At 46.8% G+C, this 22,067-nt stretch overlaps 1 protein-coding gene and 1 non-coding gene across 3 annotated transcripts in view; one reads left to right on the top strand and one right to left on the bottom strand.

Moving 5' to 3' along the window:
• FAM227A (family with sequence similarity 227 member A) overlaps positions 1-22,067 on the bottom strand; it is a 52,100-nt gene that overhangs the window by 17,446 nt on the left and 12,587 nt on the right. Inside the window, exons 4-10 of one of the 2 annotated variants that reach the window (XM_012175651.5) lie at positions 20,295-20,441; positions 16,122-16,223; positions 15,501-15,605; positions 12,180-12,303; positions 10,107-10,214; positions 8,913-8,992; positions 344-413 (exon numbers count right to left, since the gene is read on the bottom strand). In XM_012175651.5, the coding sequence (XP_012031041.1) occupies positions 344-413; positions 8,913-8,992; positions 10,107-10,214; positions 12,180-12,303; positions 15,501-15,605; positions 16,122-16,223; positions 20,295-20,441 (736 nt within the window). The remainder of the gene's footprint in view (positions 1-343; positions 414-8,912; positions 8,993-10,106; positions 10,215-12,179; positions 12,304-15,500; positions 15,606-16,121; positions 16,224-20,294; positions 20,442-22,067) is intronic. The other variant, XM_027968111.3, reaches the window with a different exon arrangement.
• LOC114114166 (U6 spliceosomal RNA) lies at positions 7,201-7,307 on the top strand. Its single transcript, XR_003589005.1, has one exon. It is a non-coding gene; the product is annotated as a U6 spliceosomal RNA (small nuclear RNA).

Raw genomic sequence — 22,067 nt, forward strand, 5'->3', positions numbered from 1 at the left:
AAACAGGTTTCTAACTCGATAAATTCTGTTTTCTGATGGGGGAGAGGAGCAGTAATCATCTCTCAGGTTTCTTTTTCCAGTGCTGTCAATCTCTCCTCCCCACAGATATCAACACTGTGCTGAACTCACTATCACAAAAGTGGAACTTAATGAGTGATAACCGAACTGAAAAGACAGTTATGTCTTCTCATAAGATGTTACCTACTTCCAAGACCCAAGGCTAGAACCATAAGTGTAAATGAGGACAGCAGATTAGGTTTTTAAAAAAACAACAAGAAACTAGGGTTTTGAAGATAATAACTAAATCAAAAGCCTACATTTCCCCTTTGGGTGGTTAATGTACCTTTTGGGCCATCCACTGAATTTTTCTGGGCAGAACTGGCTCTCTCATTGGTTGAATTCATATCAGCAAACTCCAGGAGAGAGAAAACACACACAAAAATCACAGAAGAACAAATTTAGTAAAACTGGTAGTGAGAGGAATACAAAAAGTATACATGCAATTTCATAGGTATCTTTCCTTGTTCTCAGCAAAGGTACGTAAGGGAGACCTTTCAGGCAGAGCTCAACAACTCAGCCCTCCATCCTGGGATCATGGGGGAAAGAGATGTAGAAAACATGTGAGCTGGGGTTTGAGGCAAACTGGGGTTCTAGTCTCTGCCCTGTCACAGTGGCCTGTGATCTTGGGCAAGTCAATGAATGTCTTGATTGCCTGGTTTCCTCACGGGGTTCTTAAGGGGATTAAGTCAGCTAATGAACGCAGAGCGCAGTTGTCGCTCATGCTTGAAGTGCTCTCTGCAGACACTGCATGGTTGTTTATGCAATCACTCACCACACCTCCTTCAGAAGACATTTCATTGAGCAACTGTGTCTGGCACTGAGCCAAACCTGAAACCTAGTCCCTGCTGAGAGGAGCTATGAGTCTAGCCGGGACGATAATAGGAAACCACAGTTATGCTAAGGTAATTGGAAAGTACCACATATTTGTTACAGAAGTAACATAACTCGGGATTAGGTTTGCACATGAGTGACAGAGACTTGAAATGAATAGTGATTCTATTAGTAGCAATGTCTCTCCCATATAACAATCTGAAGGTAGGCAATTCAGGGTTTATACATTATTTCTCCTGTGATAAATCTTAAGGACTCTGACTTCTTCTAGCTCTGTTCCACTTTTCCTAAGATAGGACCTTCATTCTTAGGGTCCAAGACGGCAACTAGAGCTCCAGTCATCACATTCGCATTCCAAGCAGCAGAACAGAGAAAAGGACAAAGAGATGAAGGAATCTTCTTTTTCTTCTAGGAAGACTCCCAGAAGCTGCCACATGGCACATCTATTTATATCTCATTTACTGGATCTTAGTCACATGGCTACACATGGATGGAAGGAAGGTAAGGAAATGTAACCTTTTCTTTACAGGTTCTCTCTTTTTAAAAAATTATGTTATGTGTGTTACATATTTGACTGCACCTGTTCTTAGCTGCAGCACGTGGGATCTTTAGTTCCTGCATGTGGGATCTAGTTTCCTGATCAAGGATTGAAACCTGGCTCCCCTGCATTAGGAATGCAGAGTTTTAGCCACTGGACCACTTGGGAAGTCTCTCTCTTTTCTACAGGGGGAGGAAACAACAAATATTGGGAAATAGCTGATAATCTGTCACAAGCAATACCAGCAGAGTATTCTAGGAAGCCCCAGCGGGAATGCTTGATTCTGTTTGGGGCAGAGCTGGAGGGCTTCCAAGGAGAGAAGACATTTTCATTCTGTCTTTAAAGATGAGTAGGAGTTTGGCAGTCTTAAACAGATGGCCCACCAAGTGGCAGACAAACAGCCCTCCAGCCTCAACAATCATCACTTTGCTTTTACATAAATATGATATTTGAATGGGAAGAAGAAAGCTAAAAGGACTTCCCATCCACCATGCAGCTGGTTGTCCAACAGCAGCTGCGTTTTACAGTGTCGAAATGGTTACTTGGATTTGTTAGAGAAAAGACATTCGCAGAGCTCAGTGAAGCATCACACTCATTGATTACAGGCTTCAGAGAGCTCTGTCATGGAGCGGACAATAGTCACAAGGAGATGGACTTGGTTGAAGTCATTAGACCTTCGCATTTGTTGGAGAGGCAGTAGGATGATGCAGAAAGAGCTCAGATTAATAGCTTTCTATGTCAGCTGAAGTTAGTCATGTGGCCTAGGGCAAGTTTTCACCAGTTTCAGTCTATTTCTCCTTTTGTTAGATAAAGATAATAATGACCTACCATGCAGGGATGCTGTAAACGCTAGGATAGGATACACACAGAAAATTTGCACATGGTGGACTCTCCAAACTATCTTCCCACCCTCTCTCATGTGTTCTGCTCAGCAACCCCCTCTCTGAGCATGTGAGGCACTGTTGTTGGGATGGGGGCGTAAATTAAGACCCCTCTGGGACCCCTTTCCCACCGCAGCACAGTGGAGATGGGACCGTTCTGCCCTGTCACCCTGCCACTCAGATTCTGCACACTGAAGGCTTAGCTGTGATGGAACAGAGCAGCAGGGAGACCAGCTTTTGAGCCACTGTTGACACTCAATCCTGGGATGCCCAGAGACATCTGCGAGAGATGTGGGCTTGGCAGATCTGGTATCAGCAGGTACAGGAATGAGCGTCAGGAATTTGGGTCATTATTGTTAAATGACCCTTATGTACCTTTGCTCTGGAACTTGAGGAAATTTTGGTTAAAATGAGAAAACATTCTGACAGGACATGGCTAGACAACAATTTATGGGATGGCACCTCTTCCTGGATTGAATCTTTAAGAATTAGTACCAATCATGGGCTTCCCCGGTGGTCCAGTGGTTAAGAATCTGCCTGCCAATACAAGGGACATGGGTTCAATTCCTGGTCCAGGAAGAACCCACATGCTGCAGAGCAACTACACCCGTGCTCCACAACTATTAAACCTGTGCTCTAGAGCCTGGGATCCGCAGCTACTGAAGCCCTTGAGCCCAGAGCCTGTGCTCCACAACAAGAGGAGTCCCAGTTTGCAGCAATTAGAGAAAGCCTGTGAGCAACAAAAACCCAACGCAGCCAAAAATAAAATTAATTAATTTTAAAAATACCAGCCATGATGCCCATTTCATAAACAAGAACACAAAGGCTCAGATTTGCTCTAGAACTGATAAAGCTATCTACCTGATAGGTGGCCTCACCTAGACGAAAATTTAGCTCTTCTGAACCAAGCCTAGTATGTCTTCCCGCCTGGGCCTAGGGCTGCACAGTGGTCATGCACTCGTAGTCTCCATATTTTGTCACAAATATGTAAAACTTGGGAAGAAATTGTTTTTTTTCTGTAACCCTGGCCTCTCCTTCAGTCTAGCCTAGAATGTTTCACTACCCATGTGACATCTCCACTTGCACCTCTCACAGGCATCTTAAAGTTAACAAGTTCAAAACTGAATTCTTGATAGTCTCCTACCCCAGACCCTACACTTTCCATCTCACAAACCCCACACCCTGTTCAGCTGCATAAGCCACACACTGGAACACATCCTTGACTCCTCCCTTTCCTTCTGATCCACCCCACTCCCAAAGCCATCCATTAGCACGTCCTGAAAGATCAATATCCCCAAAACACAGTCTAGGCCTCTCTGCTTCTTGCTTCCTGCTGTCACTGCCTCTTCCTTGAAAAGTCGCTCAGTTGTGTCTGACTCTTTGCGACCCCACGGACTAGTCCATGGAATTCTCCAGGCCAGAATACTGGAGTGGGGAGCCTTTCCCATCTTCAGGGGATCTTTCCAACCCAGGGATCGAACCCAGGTCTCCCACATTGCAGGCGGATTCTTTACCACCAGAGCCACAAGGGAAGCCCTTACACAACTACAAAAGCCTCCTAACTGGTGTCCTGTCTCCTCCCTTCATTATATTCTCCATCTTCAGAAAACAGTGTGATCTTTTAAAAATAGAAATCAGATGTCACTCCCTTATTTAAGCGCATTCCTGTAGCACTGAAATTGTATCCATACACCGTACTGTGGCCAAGCCAACATTGCAGAATATAACCCCTGCTGCTTTTCCAGGATCAATCCCTGCCCCTCTTCCATACTCACCCTGGGCTACAGGATCACTGGCCTTCTCCCTGTTCCCTGAAAATATCAACTCCCCACTTTTGCTTCAGGGCCTTTGCACATGCTGTTCTCATTTCCTGGAAGGTTCTTTCCTTCGCTTTTCTAATGGCTGGCTCCTTCTCGTCCTTTGGTTCTCAACTCATATGGCACATCCTGGAGGTGTCATTTGTCACGCGCTCTCGATGTACTCCATGAGCTTCCCTGGCGGCTCAGACTGTAAAGAATATGCCTCAACGAGGGAGACCTGGGTTTGATCCCTGGGTTGGATGATCTCCTGGAGAAGGGAATGCAACCCATTCCAGTATTCTTGCCTGAGAATTCCATGGACAGAGGAGCCTGGCGGGCTCCTGTCCATGGGGTCGCAAAGAGTTAACTGGACACAACGGAGTCACTAACGCTTTCTTTTTTTTCCCTCCATGTACATAAGACCCAGGCCCCAAAGTGACTGAAAGACTTCAGCTACTCTCCCAGCTTCTTCTGTGACTGAGCGCAGACATTTTACCCAGGCTCTCACCCTCAGATGCAATGCACCTGCCTGAGAATTTAAGATGGAAATGGGCAAGGTGAGGAAGTGAGGAACCAAGCAGACTTCAGCTTCTGGAAAGACTGTAACAGGAGCAACTGGCTTTTCAAGGAAAGAAGGGTAGAGTTCTGAGCATTAGTCCCCTCTACTAGAGGTCAGTGCACAACATTCTTGGTGGCACGGCCTCTGAAACTAATGCCCTGGCCCATCCTGGGGAACCACATACCACTAATACTCTTTATTATAGCACTAATACTAATTATGGGATTGGGGGTAGGAGGAGAAGGGGATGACAGAGGATGAGATGGCTGGATGGACATGAGTTTGGGTAAACTCCGGGAGCTGGTGATGGATAGGGAGGCCTGGTGTGCTGCGATTCATGGGGTCACAAAGAGTTGGATATGACTGAGCAACTGAACTGAATACTAATTATATTACTATTATTCCACTAATACTAGTACCACTAATATTCTTTATTATAATACATTCTTCGTGTTTAAAGCAGCTGGATTAGCTTCTGTGTTTGCAAATAAGAACTACGATGACTCCTCCTCCTTATAAAGGTCTTATTTGACTGTTCTCCCATATTTATTAAGTGAACAAGTGACTCAGTCTCTAATAGGTAGGAGCCCTTACTTATAGCTGAGCCTCACAGGGGAAGCCAGATACATAGTTAGATGCTTTTTTATTCCCACTCTGCAAATTCGCAACATGAAGCTGGAATAGGGCATACCACAGGGTAAGACTTAAAACCTGCCGCTCGTCCGTTCAACTGTGGACTCCCAGACAGATTGCTGCCACTGAAAAGCACATTTTGAACACAGCCAACTATCTCCCTGAGCAGATGGGAAAGCGTGTCTGCTAAAAACAAGAGAGAAGCTCTGTCCCCACCGTGGAATTCGATGACTCCCTCCATTCTGGTTTGCCCAGTAAAACTTCAGCTGCTTTTAAGGTTGGAAAGCTTTTGATTATTTCTATTTCTGGGGCAGAAAAGGGACTCTCTTAGCTGGGTTTCTGAAATAACTGTCGGAAGATTTAATGTATTCCAGTACAAAGAAAATACATTTGCTTGACACAGTTGTGACAGGCAGTGCAAAAACACTGAATAATATTTTGTTCTCGGTCTGGGAGTGACAGCTGTCCCTCCACAGTGCCTGCTCTGTCTATACTTCTGGAGGCTGATATTTATACTGTGTGTGCATGCTCAGTTGTACTCTTTGTGACTTTTTGCCACCCCATGGACTGTAGCCTGCCGGGCTCCTCTGTCCATGGACTTTCCCAGGCCGGAATACTGGAGTGGGTTGCCATTTCCTACTCCAGGGGATCTTCCCAACTCAGGGACTGAACCTGAGTCTCCTGTGTCTACCATATCGGCAGGCAGATTCTTTACCACTGAGCCACCTGGGAAGCCTCCTGACATTCATAGAGCAGTGGGACACCTGGGTTCAACCCCTGGGCTGGGAAGAGTCCCTGGAGGAGGGCATGGCAATCCACTCCAGTATTCTTGCCTGGAGAATCCCCATGAACAGAGGAATCTAGTGGGCTACAGTCCATGGGGTCGCAAAGAGTCAGACACAACTGAATGGCTAAGCACATTATATGCTAAGCAGAGGGTGAAGAGTTGACATGATGACCTCCTCTGTGAAGTCAAGAGACAATTGTTGAGTATCTTTGTGCTCAGCCTATTGCAGGAGCTTGAGATAGAAGAGGGATAAAGGAAAAGAGGTCCTGTTCTCATAGAGTTTATATTCTAATAGGGGGAGACAGATACTGAACAATATATAAATCCTGCAGGAAGAATAGCAGGGGGCTTCCCTGGCAGTCCAGTGGTTAAGACTCTGCATTTCCAATGCAGGAGGTGCGAGTTCGATCCCTACTGGGGAACTAGGAATCACATATGTCATGCAGACAAGAAAAAAAAAAAAAAAAGAATAGCAGGGAGCATGATATGTACTGTATGGGGAATCATAGGCAATATGATAACAGAGAGTGACTGGGGGGCCAGGGACACCGCTAAGCAATGACAGAAAGTTGGAATCTGAAGGGCAAGAAGGAGCCAGCCCTCTCCCTCAGGAACCCTGAGGGAAGCACGTTCCAGGTAAAGGTGACAGCTGATGACCCAACTGGACACAGGGCTGGAGTGTCCCAGAGGCAGAAGGAAGTGCAGCGAGGGAATGGAAGCGAGGAGGCAGGAGAGAGAGGTGGAGGTGGCTGAATTCTGCAGAGCAATCCAGGCTGGGTTCAGGGGACTGGGGGCACTGGAGAACTGGTGAGGTCTAAGCCAGGAACAACCTCAGCCAGTGTGTGTCTGAAAAAGGTCACTCTGTCGTGTGGAGAGCAGCTGGGGCTAAGAGTGAAAGAATAGAGCTCACGAAGAGGCTACGGCCATGGGCCAGGAGAGGAGTGTCGCGCAGGTTGGGAGTCAGGGCTCGTCTCCCCACGCCCCTGCTTTGCTAAGTTGAGGGGCTCCTGGGAAAGCCAACAGGACAGCTGGACAGACCATATGAGTCCTGAGCATGGCCAGGGTACAGAGGGAGATTTGGGCGTTACTGGCATGCAGGAAACCAGCAGACCGTGCTCGCTTCGGCAGCATACACACTAAAGTTGGAACAATACAGAGAAGCTTAGCATGGGCCCTGTGCAAGGAGGACATGCAAATTCATGAAGCATTCCATATTTTTCAGACATAAAGAACAGACTTTTGGACTCAGTGGGAGAAGAAGAGGGTGGGTGGGATGATTTGAGAGAATAGATAGCATTGAAACATATACATCACCATATGTAAAATAGATTGCCAGTGGGAGTTTGATGTATGACGCAGGGCACCCAAAGCTGGTGCTCTGTGACAGCCTGAAGGGATGGGGTGGGGAGGAAGGTGGGAGGAAGGAGTTCAGGATGGAGGGGACACATGAATGCCTATGGCCACTTCATATTGATGTATGGCAAAACCCATCACAATACTGTAAAGTAATCATTGTCCAATTAAAATAAATAAATACATTTTTAAAAAAAGAAAAGAAAGCCACTAGACCAGACGAAATCACCTGGAAAGGACATCTAGACAGAGAGGGAAGGGGCCAGGACAGAACTGACTGATGAGATGGGGAGCTAGCAAGAAAGACAAGAGGAGGGGCAGCCGGCCAGAAAGAAAGACACTTAAAAAGTCTGATAACAAAGAAGCTAAGAGTTAAAAAAGGATTTCAAGAAGATGAGAGCAACCAGCCATAGGAAACAGACCAGAAGAGGGAACAGACTGGGGGCCAGGCCAAGTTGGCCAGAGCAGGTGCAGACGAGCACAGCAGGCAGGAACCACAGAGCGGCTGAGGAAGAGATGCGGGGGCAGACGAGTCTTCCAGGAAATTCTGGGGGACAGGCAGCAAGAAACGAGGGTGCAGAGACAAAGTGGGTTTTCTCTGTAAAGGCAACAGATGCTAGAGGACTGTTCAACGATGGGAGTGAACCAACAGAACCGCAACGAGGCGGGTGGAGGAGCTGAGGGGGGAACAATGCTGCAAAAAACGACGGCGCCGAGTGCAGGAGTGGAAGCTGAGCGGGGAGGTCCCAGCACAGGGCGAGGGCCCTTCCTCCTACACGGCAGACTGCGAGGGTACAGACAGGGGCAGGCGGTCTCGGGGCAGGCAGGCGAGGGCCTTCCTACTGACCACTTCTTCTTCTTCTTCGTCTTCTTTCTTTCTGATTAGGCCCTGTGGCAAGCATGCAAGATCTTAGTTCCCTGACCAGGGATCGAACACCTGCCCCTTCTGAGGCCTGGAAGGCTGAGAGAGGGGGCCGTGTTTAGGGTCGATGGGGACAGGATAATGTAATTAGATTTGTGTTTTGAAAAACTTGAAGGGATATGAGAGCCTGAGGCAGACAGGAGCCTCCTGCAGTAGCGAAGTGAGCTCAAAGTGGGGTGTTGGAAGTGGAAGGCAGAGGGGTGGTGGTGCCCGGCGCTACACAGGAGGGAAGATGAACCAGGAGGAGAGGAGCAAGGAGGTGTCGGGAGGATGTCCAGGCTAAGGAATGAGATGAGGCTCACCGGGGAGAAGATACAAAGACACGTGTGCTGCAGCCGACACTGGAAGATGGCTTCCTTTCCTCTCTCCTCCCAATCCCGGCATTTCTGGCTGCCCTTTAGTGCCCCCACTCATCCCTGCAGACCTGAGTACCCAGATCCAGGGCCCCTCCCTGAGATGACGGGGCAAGGAGTGCAGAGATGTGCAACCAACCAGAAGTCACTGAAGCTTAGGGGGCTCCAAAGGTCTGGGTGCGGGCCTCACACTTACATGATGGCAGCAGGTCCTCCTGTTCTGAGTGGCTTTCCAGACGGAGTACCTCCTAGCAGTGAGGAAAGACAAGTCTCTTCCTAGGGAAGAGGAAAGAAAGTAGTTCGTCAGTTCCTTCTAGTCTTGAGGGTGACACCAGAGCAGTAACTCTGAGACAGCCCCTCCCAGGAGGCTATGAAAGTGAGACTCAGTCAGGTCCGACTCCTGTGATGTCATGGACTGTAGCCCGCCAGGCTCTTCTGTCTATGGGATTCTCCAGGCAAGAATACTGGAGTGGGTAGCCATTCCCTTCTCCAGGGATCTTCCCCACCCAGGGATCAGATCCTGGTCTCCCTCATTGCAGGTAGATTCTTTCTGAGCCATCACGGAAGCCCTGGAGGCTACAACAACAGCAAGAGGCCTGGCATCAGGCAACCCAGAGCCTGTCATTCTACCTGCTGAGTGACTGTGGGCAAATCACCTAACATGTTTGATCCCGTGAAAGGGTGTGAATACTAACTACTTCAAAGGGCTGATGAGCCAATTAAAGGAAATAATGTCTGCAGAGGGTAAACAGGGCAAGCACTCAACTCACAAGAAGAAAACAAAAAGCATTGGCTTTAAAAGACAAACAAAAACTCAGAACCTTGCAAAACTGAAATGAGTAAGTCTTGAACTAAACACTTAAAAGAGTAACAACCTATCAAATTCTTACGATGTTAAATTTAATATTCACTGAAATGTCATTAATTGTGAAGACAATTTCCAGGTGAGATTTTTTTTTTCTTTTTACTTTGAAATTCCTGGGTGTCCACGATGTCTGCTGGAGGCTAGTTTAGGGTACGTGAGAGCTAGCCTTGAGAGAGAACCAGGTCAGAGGATTTCAGTATTAAGGTCCCTCCCTGCCCAGACTAGGGGCTTCCCAGGTGGCACTAGTGGTAAAGAACCTGCCTGCCAATGCAGGTTAGACGTAAGAGACAACAGTTTGATCCCTGGGTCAGGAAGACCCCTTGGAGAAGGGAATGGCAATCCGCTCCAGTAGTCTTGCCTGGAGAATCCCATGGACAGAGGAGCCTGGAGGGCTACAGTCCATAGGGTCGCCCAGAGCTGGACCCGACTGAAGCGACTTAGCACAGCACAGCAACTGCCTGGACTAGGTGGCAGCTGGATGTGGCAGTGGGCACTGGGGATGGTAGTCCCTAGCTGGCACCTTACCCTTCAGCAGTCTTCTTCTCTGCAACATTAACTCTTCTCTCCGGAACCTCTCTGGATCCAGTTTTGAGTAGTCCCAGCTGTTATAGCTGTGTGGGCAAGGATATATACCTGAGAAGGAGTTAAGAGCGGTCATGAAAACTGCTGCAAAAGAGGAAGGGAGGCAGAGAACAGAAGAGCGAGGCCCCCGAGATGCCCCTGCTGGTCCTGGGGGGCCTGGGCTTCCAGCATGAGCCCTCCCCCATGCTGGCCTTGTAGCCTGGCACGAGCCACTTCCTCTCTGTGAGACTGGTTTCTTCATTTGGAGAATGGAGATGTGAGGCCAACCCTGCCCTCCCGACGGCGTGAGGGTCAGATCACACCACAGACGTGTGAACCTGCCGCGTGCTATGTAGGTGTGAAGGCACTGTCACTGTTTTTCCTGTCTATCTCCTCTGCTCTTACTGGAACTCCTTGAAGGCAGGGGCTGGGTCTGGTTCATCTCTGCACTTCCAGGGCTTAGTATTGGATCTGGCACACGATAAACAGGCTCTCAGTAAAGCTTTGTCCAACATATTATTATACTTGGTTCGGTACCAGAAATGGCTTTGCCTGAAATGTCAAATGGTGATGCTTAGGGGGCTGACACCTTTCTTTTAAGGAAACCATGTGTTTCAGAATCTTGATTTCTTGGAGTCTGAATCCTCAGACAGTACAGAAATTCCACTATCTCCTTCAGTTCTTTGATGTAGGAAGGAAAAGGCCAAAGATTACTTAAAAAAATTCAAGCCCTTATACTAAGCTCCTGTCTCCACTGGACAAAGTAAGCGGGCAGGAGGCTTATTACTGCGGGTCAACTGGGGAAGGAGGCACAGCCTTGGACAAAAAAGGGAATAGGAAGAAAGAACAGAAAAGACAGGCAGAAGGGGAGGTGAGACGGTGTAGTGGTCAAAGACTTAGCTTCACAGTGGGGGCGCCTGGGTCTGAATGCCTGCTCTCAATGCTGCATGTGTTAAAAGGACCGGGAATTATGTGAGGTGAAGGATGAGTTAACTAATCTGCTTGTGGTAAAAACTTCACAATATATACGTGCATCAAATCTTCACACTGTACACCTTAGACTTCCACAATGTCATATAAAGCTGGGGGAAATTTTCTTCCCTGACACGAATGACTCAGGGGGCCTAGACTGCTTATAAAACGTAGCTGACACTAACCATCTGCTTCCCTGGAATTTTGGTACATGATAGACAGAGGTACCTACATGAGCAGCCCCCAGTAAAAACTTTGGGCACTGTTTCTCTAATGGACGTCTGGGCAGAAACCATCACACACGTGTGGCTACATGTTCATTGCATCGGGATGAGGGGCTCTGCATCAATGGGAGGAGGAAGCCTGCATGTGAATTCCTTCAAACTCTGCCTGTCTGTCCCCTTAGGATCTGGTTATGTATCCTCACTCCATTGCAATAATAATTCTTAGCTATAAATACAACTGTATGCTGAGATCTGTGAGTTTGACCACATCTCCTGACATGGAAGTGATCCTCAACATAGGAGGAAATGTAAAAAGTGCTTACTTAGCGCAGTGCTCAGTCCACAGGGGACTTCTCAGCTTTCAGTGACTTTAGAAGATATCTGGGTTGAGATAGGGCGAGTGAGGAAGGAGACTGAAAAATAGGTGAAAAGCAAACATCAGACTGGAACTGTGGTGTGCTGCCGGGAGAGAGAGACAACCCTGGGTCACGCGGGGTCACACGGGGGGGTGGAAGGTAGGACCACCTGGCCAGCACACGGCAGGGGGTCCTGGGTCCACCCACCTACAGCACATGGTTAACGGGCAGGACTGCTGAAACCTGCTCCCTGAAGATGCAGCCAGGGACAAAGGGGGACGAGGACTGTCTCAGACTGCTTAAGGAAGCAGGCTCACGGGTACTCCTTGGGATCTAACTGCACACTTTACTTTCCTGCTTGTCAAGGAGAGAAAAGGACAACTGCCTCAATGAGGAGGTATGATGGCAACCAGGAACCTACCTGGGCTCTGGTGGAAGACGTGTATCTGGAATGGCTTTCCCAGGAGGAAGCAGCCCCCTCTCACCTGAAATCCACAGGCTCATCGTGTTGCAGATGTCAGACTTGAACTCGTGCGTGTTGAACCAGGACTGAGGGAAACAGCAGCAGAAGCTGGTGTACAGGGCTTTGCTCAGAAGCAATGGCAACCTCTAGGGGGCAAAAGGAGCCCGGGCAACATTCTGGATGTTTCCACACCCAGCAAAGAGCCCCTGACTGCAGAAAGGACCTGTGATAAAACGCTCTACCTGGCACTGGGCTACCGTGCTGATCACGGCTTAGCGTTCGCGCTCAGTCGCTTCAGTCGTGTCTGACTCTCTGCGACCCCGTGGACTGTATCCTGTCAGGCTCCTCTGTCCATGGGATTCTCCAGGCAAGAATGCTGGAGTGGACTGCCTTCTCCTTCCAGGGGGCTTCCTGCCCCCGGGATCGAATCCACACCTCTTACATCTTCTGCATTGGAAAGCGGGTTCTTTAACACTAGTGCTACCTGGGAAGTCCACGAGGTGAGCAATTTCCATCTGCAGCTGCCACATATCTAGGTGGACCCCTTATCCTACGTGGAGACCACACCTCAAACATCGTGCTGTGTTGGCCAACAACCTTCCCCTCCTCCAGTTCCTCTGCACATGGATGGTCTGTGGCTCAGCCCTTTCTACCACCTGGTCAAAGAGTAGCTCAAAGATGACAAGTACATTTGACATACTCATCTTGCTCCATCCCAGAGATAATATTAAGTCTTACTTATTGAGTTCTTTTACACAGTGCACAAGTGGTACTGCTGTTTCTTTTCAGCTATGCTTAGGCTCAAATTATACATTTCTATCTGGCTTTATTCATTTAACATCATAACATAAATACTTCCCCAGGTTATTATAAACTCTTTGGAATTTTTTTTCAAAAGTGACCTTCATAATATTGTGTGAGTGGCCATTTCAAAATTTACTTAAACATGACAAGATACTGTCATATTTCTAAGACTTTGCATTACAATTTATGCAGAGTAATTACATTTATTTATGAAGTTAGCTCAGTATCTGGAGCATATTAGGCAGTTAAAAATTTGTTGAATGCATGAATGAAAGCAGCTTTTACTATTTATTAGGTTATGACTTGCATTAGATGGTATAATAGTAATCATGGCAGCTATTATATACTGGGGGCCCATCAAGTGCTGGGTGATGTCAGATGTCTTACAAACACAATCTCATTTAATCCTTAGGGCAACTTGGTGAGAGAGGCATCATTAATATTATCCCCATATTATGGATGATGAAACTGAGACACAGACAGCCTAAGCGACTTGTTAAGCAGACGCTTTATCAGTATAAGTGCCTTTCAGCACATCTGTATCAATTCACTTTCCACTCAGAATCTCCAACGGAAATCCCTATATCCTTCATAATCCTGGGAGTGACACTTTTTAATCTGTGCAATCTAGCAGGTAAAAAGGAGAATTGAATGATTATTGCTTTAATTTATATTTTTGATTGTTGTCAAAGATGAACTTTTTCCCCATTTGTATTTCTTCCCTAGAGAATTTCTGGCTTATGTGCTTTGTCCATTGGTCCATTTTCCCTACTGATTTGTAAGACTTCTTTATGTTGTGAGGCATATATGCTAACAGTATTTTTGCATAATTTCTCATTTACCTCTTTGCAGTAATTTAAACAATTTATATATTAATAATTAAATCAGTCTTTTACGGTTATTCCCTTGGGGTCATATTTAGAAAGTCCTTCCCCATCCTCAAATCCTCAAGTCATATAAATGTTCACTCATATTTTCTTCTAGCAACCCTTTTAGTGTATATAAATATACATACACACACATATATACATGCTGTTGTTTAGTCACTAAGTCGTGTTCAACTCTTTGTGGCCCCATGGACTGTAGTCTACCAGGCTCCTCGGTTGATGGGATTACCCAGGCAAGAATACTGGGGTGACTTGCCATTTCCTTCTCCAGGGGATCTTGCCGACCTAGGAGCTGAACCCGTGTCTTCTGCTTGGCAGGTGGATTCTTTAACACTGAGCCACCTGGAAAGCCCACATATATACATACACACATACATAAAAAGTATACATGTATATTCCTAATTTTGAAATCACATATTTAAACACTATAGAAATAAATAAAATAGAGAAGGAAGTTTCTTATAATCTCATTCCCTGAGTTTTCCTGGATCAGGACGATCCCCTGGAGAAGGGAATGGCAACTCACTCCAGTATTTTTGGCTAGAGAATCCCATGGACTGAGGAGCCTGGTGGGCAACAGTCCAAGGGGTCAGAAACAGTCAGATAGGACTGAGCAACTAACACTTTCACTTTCATTCCCTAGAGATGAGCACTGCTACGAGTTCGGCAAATATTTTTCCAGACTTTTTTTCCCACTCACAGGCACACATACATATGCATATATATATACTTTTATAATATGGAGTTGTATAAGTTGCTTTGTTTTTCACTTAAAATATATCACTATATCTTCCCAATCAATATATATAGAGCTACCTTATTTTTTGTAACTGCTGCATTCAGTTCAGTTCAGTCACTCAGTCATGTCCGACTCTTTGCAACTCCATGAGCTGCAGCATGCCAGGCCTCCCTGTCCATCACCAACTCCCAGAGCCGACCCAAACTCATGTCCATTGAGTCAGTGATGCCATCCCACCATCTAATCCTCTGTCGTCCCCTTCTCCTGCCCTCAATCTTTCCCAGCATCAGGGTCTTTTCAAATGAGTCAGCTCTTCCCATCAGGTGGCCAAAGTATGGAGTTTCAGCTTCAACATCAGCCCTTCCAATGAACACCCAGGACTGATCTCCTTTAGGATGGACTGGTTTGATCTCCTCGCAGTCCAAGGGACTCTCAAGAGTCTTCTCCAACACACAGTTCAAAAGCATCAATTCTTCTGCACTCAGCTTTCTTTAAGGAGAAGGCAATGGCACCCCACTCCAGTACTCTTGCCTGAAAAATCCCATGGACGGAGGAGCCTTGTAGGCTGCATTCCATGGGGTCGCTAAGAGTTGGACATGACTGAGCAACTTCACTTTCACTTTTCACTTTCGTACATTGGAGAAGGAAATGGCAACCCACTCCAGTATTCTTGCCTGGAGAATCCCAAGGACAGAGGAGCCTGGCAGACTACAGTCCACAGAGTTACAAAGAGCCAGACTCAACTGAAGCAACTTAGCATGCAGCATGCATGCATATGAAGGAAGATACCACAACTTACTACTAATTACTTTCTTATGGAAAGAATGTTAAGGGCATTAACATTAACTTGGAACAGAGCAGTGAATAGCTGTCTAATATGATTTGTTTTTCCTAAATAGTGGTTGATGCTCACTTTTAAGAGAGCCTCTTCATAATGAGTCCTGGATTCACAAAACAAAAGCAAAGCATAGTTCTGGGCTATCCGGTCGAACAGCTTGCTCTGGACCTCCTTCTTTGGCTACCAGGAATACAAATAGAGAAGGAATTACAAGAATTATTTGTTGAAACAGTCAAGGGCTGAGAACCTTAGCTAAGTGTTTCTCTCATTTTTAGGAATCTTATTCGCAAGGTATTTAATCTCATATTATTTATGAAATGCTATACTACTTTGCTTTAGGACCTATAGAACATGTACAGAGAGGCAAGGTGTTGAGAAAAGCACCCGAAACTCTGAGTCAGGAGGTCCTGACTTTGCTCTCTGCTCTGCCCTTGACCAGCAACGTGACAGGGGCCAGTTCCTAAAGCTCAGGGGTGCTGCAGGCATGGTGCGATGCTTCCAGCCCAAGGTGTCTGGAGAAGGCATGGGTGGGAAAGGATGAGGGCACAGATGAGGCACAGTCCATGGGTGGTCTGTGGAATCAGAGGGGCCGAGAACCCATGTTAAAGAGGCCGGGGTTTAAAAACAAAAAAAGAGGCTGGGGTTTGTCTCACAGGAAAATAAGCAAGGAAGAGAAGCAACCCAGTTTGCATTTACCTGGTACCTTTCATGAAAGATCCACCAGAAGCTATCCAGCCATATAGCTCTTACAGAAGGGGAAGAGAGAAACTTCTCTAATTCTCGACCTGAACAGAAAGACTGGAAGAGAGACACAATTCATGTTATTATTGCTTATTTATTTATTTATTCTATGAAATTTACCTGGAGCTACAGCCAGATTCATAATCATCTCCACTCAAACCCTTCCTTTCCACTCACATTCTATGGCTTGTTATTGTTATTAATCACACCACCTCCCAGCCAATCATCTTTGGAGTCAACATACTTTGGGGTCAACTTAGGGAAAAAAAAAACCTAGAGCCTGTTATACAGAGTGAAGTAAGTCAGAAAGAGAAAAACAAATATCATATATTAATGCGTATATATGGAATCTAGAAAAATGATCTTGATGAACCTATTTGCAGGGCAGGAACAGAGACACAGACGTAGAGCACAGACTTGTGACACAGAGGGGCAGGGAGAAGAGGGTACGCACTGAGAGAGCAGCACTGACGTATATACACTCCCACATGTAAAACAGGCAGTGGGGGGCTGCCAGGTAACACAGGGAGCTCCGGTCGGTGCTCTGTGACTACCTGGAGGGGCGGGATGTGGGGAGCGGAGGGAGGCTCAGGAAGGAGGGAACAGCTATCTCACTTTTTCACCATCTGTCTCTGTGGTTGCTGGTGAAGGATGAAACTGTTACCCCCAATGTATGGAAGAGGGAAGTGAGGACTGAAAGGTTAGAATTCTTGCCTAAGCTTATACAGATGGGGAGCCTCCAAAGCAGGCAGCCTAGGACTTCCCTGGTGCTTCCAATACAGGGGGTGCAGGTTCAATCCCTGGTTGGGGAACTAAGAATCCCACACGCCACATATCGCGGCCGAAAAGAAAGCAAAAAGCAGGCAGTCTGGCCCCAGAGATACTGCATGGGCTGCCTCTCCTGTCACCATGTGGAGGAGCAGATCGTGTCCCGGATGCAAAGGGGAAGACTTCTCGGCAGTCCCTTCAAGCCCACAGAAGCTGCGGGCAGAGTGCATAGCAAGCCACCTTTGGTAGCAAAGAGCGCTCTGAGCCCTGCTCTCGGTTTAGTCCCCTCTGCCATTCCTCATGTCTCCTTGGAGAGGCAAGACAGTCAGAGGGGTGGAGGGCGCAGACTGACTCCGCCCTGCCTGGATTCTCGTCCAGCTCTTGCACTAACTGGCTGCAGGGCCCTGACCAATGTTATTGAATCTGTCTGCGCTCATCTGGGAAATGGAGATGGTGACGACAGTCCTGACCTCCAGAACGGCTGTGAGGGTTCAAGGAGTGAACTCATGGTCTAGGGGTGGCCCCCAGGTTCTCTGAGCCAGAGGCAAAGCTGGCTGCTGAGGGCGCTGAGGGCATAGGGAAGGGATGGAGGAGAAGATTTGAGGAGGCAAATAAATTTGGCATGGCCCCCAAGCAGGATGGAAGAGGGTCCTTTTAAAGGCAGGGCACAAATCTGTCTTGGGTTTCCTGGAGCCAAAGAAAAGCAGGAGCCAGCGTCAGATGTAAGACTAAAAGCATTCCAGGAAATGCAGTTTTTCTTGGGATTAAGGTCTAAAGAAAACATTTCCCAGGGGACCTGAGAAACGGGACATTAGTTAGCACAGCAGTCACCATCCTGGGGGCACCCACACAGCACGTGGAACGAGAGCTCAGGTTCCAGAGAGGGTCAGTGGGCCTGTCAAGGGTACAGGATGGGGAGAAGGTGGCATAGAAACAGTGGATCCATGAAACACACCATCCATTTTCCATGTCTTTCTTCCTCTTTTAAATTTTAGAAAAAAAAGCCAGGACATGGAAACAACCTAGATGTCCATCAGCAGATGAATGGATAAGAAAGCTGTGGTACATATACACAATGGAGTATTACTCAGCCGTTAAAAAGAATTCATTTGAATCAGTTCTGATGAGATGGATGAAACTGGAGCCGATTATACAGAGTGAAGTAAGCCAGAAAGAAAAACACCAATACAGTATACTAACACATATATATGGAATTTAGGAAGATGGCAATGACGACCCTGTATGCAAGACAGGGAAAGAGACACAGATGTGTATAACGGACTTTTGGACTCAGAGGGAGAGGGAGAGGGTGGGATGATTTGGGAGAATGACATTCTAACATGTATACTATCATGTGAATTGAATCGCCAGTCTATGTCTGACGCAGGATGCAGCATGCTTGGGGCTGGTGCATGGGGATGACCCAGAAAGATGTTATGGGGAGGGAGGTGGGAGGGGGGTTCATGTTTGGGAATGCATGTAAGAATTAAAGATTTTAAAATTTAAAAAATAAAAAACTAAAATTAAAAAAAAAAATTTTAGAAAAAGGAAGAAGAAAAAACTACACTCTTGTATACCTGAAACTAACACAACATTGTAAGTCAACTATATTGCAATAAAGAAAGAAAAAAACTACCATCTTATCACTCAGAGAATGCTGGTGATATCTCTGAATGGTTTCACCCCAGATATTCCTGTGTGCTGACGTAACAACATTGTACCGCAGAGTTTCACATACTGATGTTTTTCATTTAACGTCATTTAATGTCATAGCACAGTATGTTAAAATACACTCTTTATAAATACTCATTAGAGTGGCAAAGTAGTCCATGATATATAAACCAAAAATGACTGTACTGATGTTCTTATCATTAAACTTTTCTAGTAACACTGATAATAAAAATGATCATTTTTTGAGAAGTTATGCCTAAGTGCTATGTTGTGTGCTTATGTACATTATTTAATTTTACAATAATACTTCAAGGTAGAGGCTACTGTATTGCTATTTACAGAAGAATAAATGAGAGCGCAGACAGCTACTTAATCTCCAAGATGTACTGCCTTCCAGGTCCTTGTTATCACAAAAACCATGTAGTGAACATCTTTTTTGGATGCTTTGAGTGCCTGCTGCTCCTTCACCTCTCTGCTAAAGAAGGCAGGGAGTCCAGGACCTGATTCCAGGGTGCCCACTGCCTGCCCTGGGCACCAGCACCCACTGAAAGGCAGCCATCCGCTTAGTGACCACAGTCCGTGCTGGAGCCTGGCGCTGGAAATCCAGCAGACACCACTGTCCTACTGGGCAGTGACTGGCCTAAACAGATCATTGCTCTTAGGAAGTCAGCTTGCAAGATGGAAGAGAGGTAGAGACACAGCCTGAAAGAGGGCAGCGGGGAGAAAATCATGAAGAGGAGGAGGAGAAGGCAGAGAAAGGATAGGGGGAGAGGGAGGCGGGACAGAGCGAGATGCGGGTGTGGTTTGAAGCAGTGAGAAGTACAGACGGAAGAGACTGAAAAGCTGGGTGCCAGGAATGCGGGGGGAGCTAGTTAGGAGCCGAGGGGTCAATGGTCGCAGCTTTTTTGGGGACCCTGGGGCTGTGCAGTTGTGAGGGGCATTGAGGCACAGCTGGAAGATGGCTGAGACAACTTTCTGGGCCTCCTCCCCTCTCAATCCCTGCTCACAACTATCCCCCAGCTCCTGAGGGGCCAGCATTGTCTAACACACACACAAGCTCTTCTGGGCCTTAGAATACTCCCTTTCCTCCTTCCCTGTGTGGCTCAGCTGGGAAAGAATCTGCCTGCAATGCGGGAGACCTGGTTCAATCCCTGGGTTGGGAAGATCCCCTGGAGAAGGGAATGGCTACCCACTCCAGTATTCTGGCCTGGAGAATTTCATGGACTTTAGAGTCCGTGGGGTTGCAAAGAGTTGGACACGACTGAGTGACTTTCACTTTTACTTTTCTCCTTTCTAAGGAACCCGGCTCTCCAAGCTGGTGACTCACCCCAAGGGGTAACCGTGGGGCAAGTAAATATTCTAACTACTGTCTAATTAAGAAAAAACTTAAGGTTACCCATATACAACCTAGTGACTGACAACAGAACAAACACATGCATCATTAATTAACACGTATCACAAGGGCGCGACCTCAAAACGCTACACTAACAGGTCACGCGATCAGCACAGTTAGGAGCCCAGAGCACTGGGAGAAAGGACGTCAGGTCGGCGGTCTAATCTCAGCTCAGCCACTTGCAAACTGTGTGGCCCTCAGCAACTTCCCTGCCCGACTCAATTCCCTGGGGTGTAAGACTGGGACAGCGGTGTGTCCTGTGCAGGCGGGCGCCCCAGAGGGCTCTCTCTTCTTACCTTGCCGCTAAGGGGGTTTTTCTCAGCCAGGATCACATTGCCCACCAAGTCACAGAAGTCCACCCCATTTGGAAGATTGTTTGGCTTAGAGTCGTCAAAGGATGGGTACTGGTACAGCTCTGCCAGGAGATTTTTATCTGCTGTTTTCTAAAGACAAAAACAGAATATGAAATGGGGTCCCTCATTTTGACAGTTTAAAACAACACAATATCATCTCCTTTTTATCATGGAGATAATAGTAACAATCTTTGAGAATGTTGAAGAGAATGAGAGTGCCTGCATGATCCAAGCAGTTCTTATCCAACAGATATTTACATTATTTCTATTTTCCTTTCAGGCTTTGAGCACATGTATACAAATACGTATGTGTTACTTCAATCATTTTACGATACATATATGCATACACACTTTTATGTCTTGCTTTATCCCCTTAGATTTTTCACATTGTCTCACTGTCTTCAAATTTATCATATAAAGTAGTATATCTTGTCAAGATGTGCTACAATTTAATTAACTACTCACAGATGAGTTCAAATTAGTATTATTACTCACTGGGACCACATGGTTCACCTCTTTGACGTTGCTTACTTGGCATCAATTTCTCAAAATGGGCATGAATTTCTCAAAATGGCACTATTAGGGTCAAAGGATATGACCACCCCAGCTCTATGGTTCTTAACATATATCATTAAATGGATTTTAGGATAAAAATATGACTACAAAAATGTAAAAATACAGAAAAGTAGGAAGAGGAGATCAATAACCATGACCCAAAGGCTCCTCCTGGAAACGTCCTGAGGGACTGAGTTCCTCTGTAACTGGGCGATGGCCTTGGCAATGGAGAACTGAGTGACCAACTGCACTGACTCTGCGTCAGATGTCAGCTCCCAGGTACTGGCTGTGCCGCTCTGGACAGGACATTTAGACCTGCTCGGCCACCATCATGGGTCGTGTGATAGTTTCGATGTAGACCCACAACCATCGGACTCTATGCCGTGTGGGAATTTTCCAGGCTATAAGGTGAAAAAGGGTAACATATTCTCTAGCATTTAAAGGCTTGAATACACATGAGCTGGGTAGTTTAAAGAGGGAGCTTAGGAAGATCTTGCCTCCCAGAGGGCGCTAGTGGTAGAGAACCAGCCTGCCAATGCAGGAGTCAAGAGACAGGTTTGATCCTTGGGTCTGGAAGATCCCCTGAGGGAGGAAAAGACAACCGATTACAGTGTTCTTGCCTGGGAAATCCCAAGGACGGAGGAGCCTGGCAGGCTACAGGCTCACTGGGGTCGCAGAGAGTTGGACACAACTCAAGCAACAGCACTTAGGATCTTAACTGGGGCAGCTATGAGATGGGGCCAGAGTGCTACTGGAGAGGCCGCTGAGAGGGCAAGACCCCCTCTGAGCGAGAGGCAGGGGGCTCTGTCACCAGCAAGCTGCATGGCGCTGGACGGGTCCTCTGACTGCTCCTGACTGTCAGCTCCCTGGGGTGTCTGCAGTGACCCACAAAACCCCCACTGCTGTGGGAATGTACCCCTGGGAGCTCTGCGGCATGGTGGCTCTGTGTGAACTGAGGCTGAACTCATTGTTTCTAAGGATAAACCACTTCTAAGTTCTAAAAATAAACGGACAACTGACCTCTGGAATCCTCTTGATTCTACCTTTTTGAGGTGTTATGAGAAATTCTAAAGGTATTAAAATACACTGGTGTTGTTCAATCACCAAGTTGTATGTGACTCTCTAAGATCCCATGGACTGCAGCATGCCAGGCCTCCCTGT

The sequence above is a fragment of the Ovis aries genome, chromosome 3 (genome assembly GCF_016772045.2).
Source record: "Ovis aries strain OAR_USU_Benz2616 breed Rambouillet chromosome 3, ARS-UI_Ramb_v3.0, whole genome shotgun sequence".
Classification (NCBI taxonomy): Eukaryota; Metazoa; Chordata; class Mammalia; order Artiodactyla; family Bovidae; genus Ovis; species Ovis aries.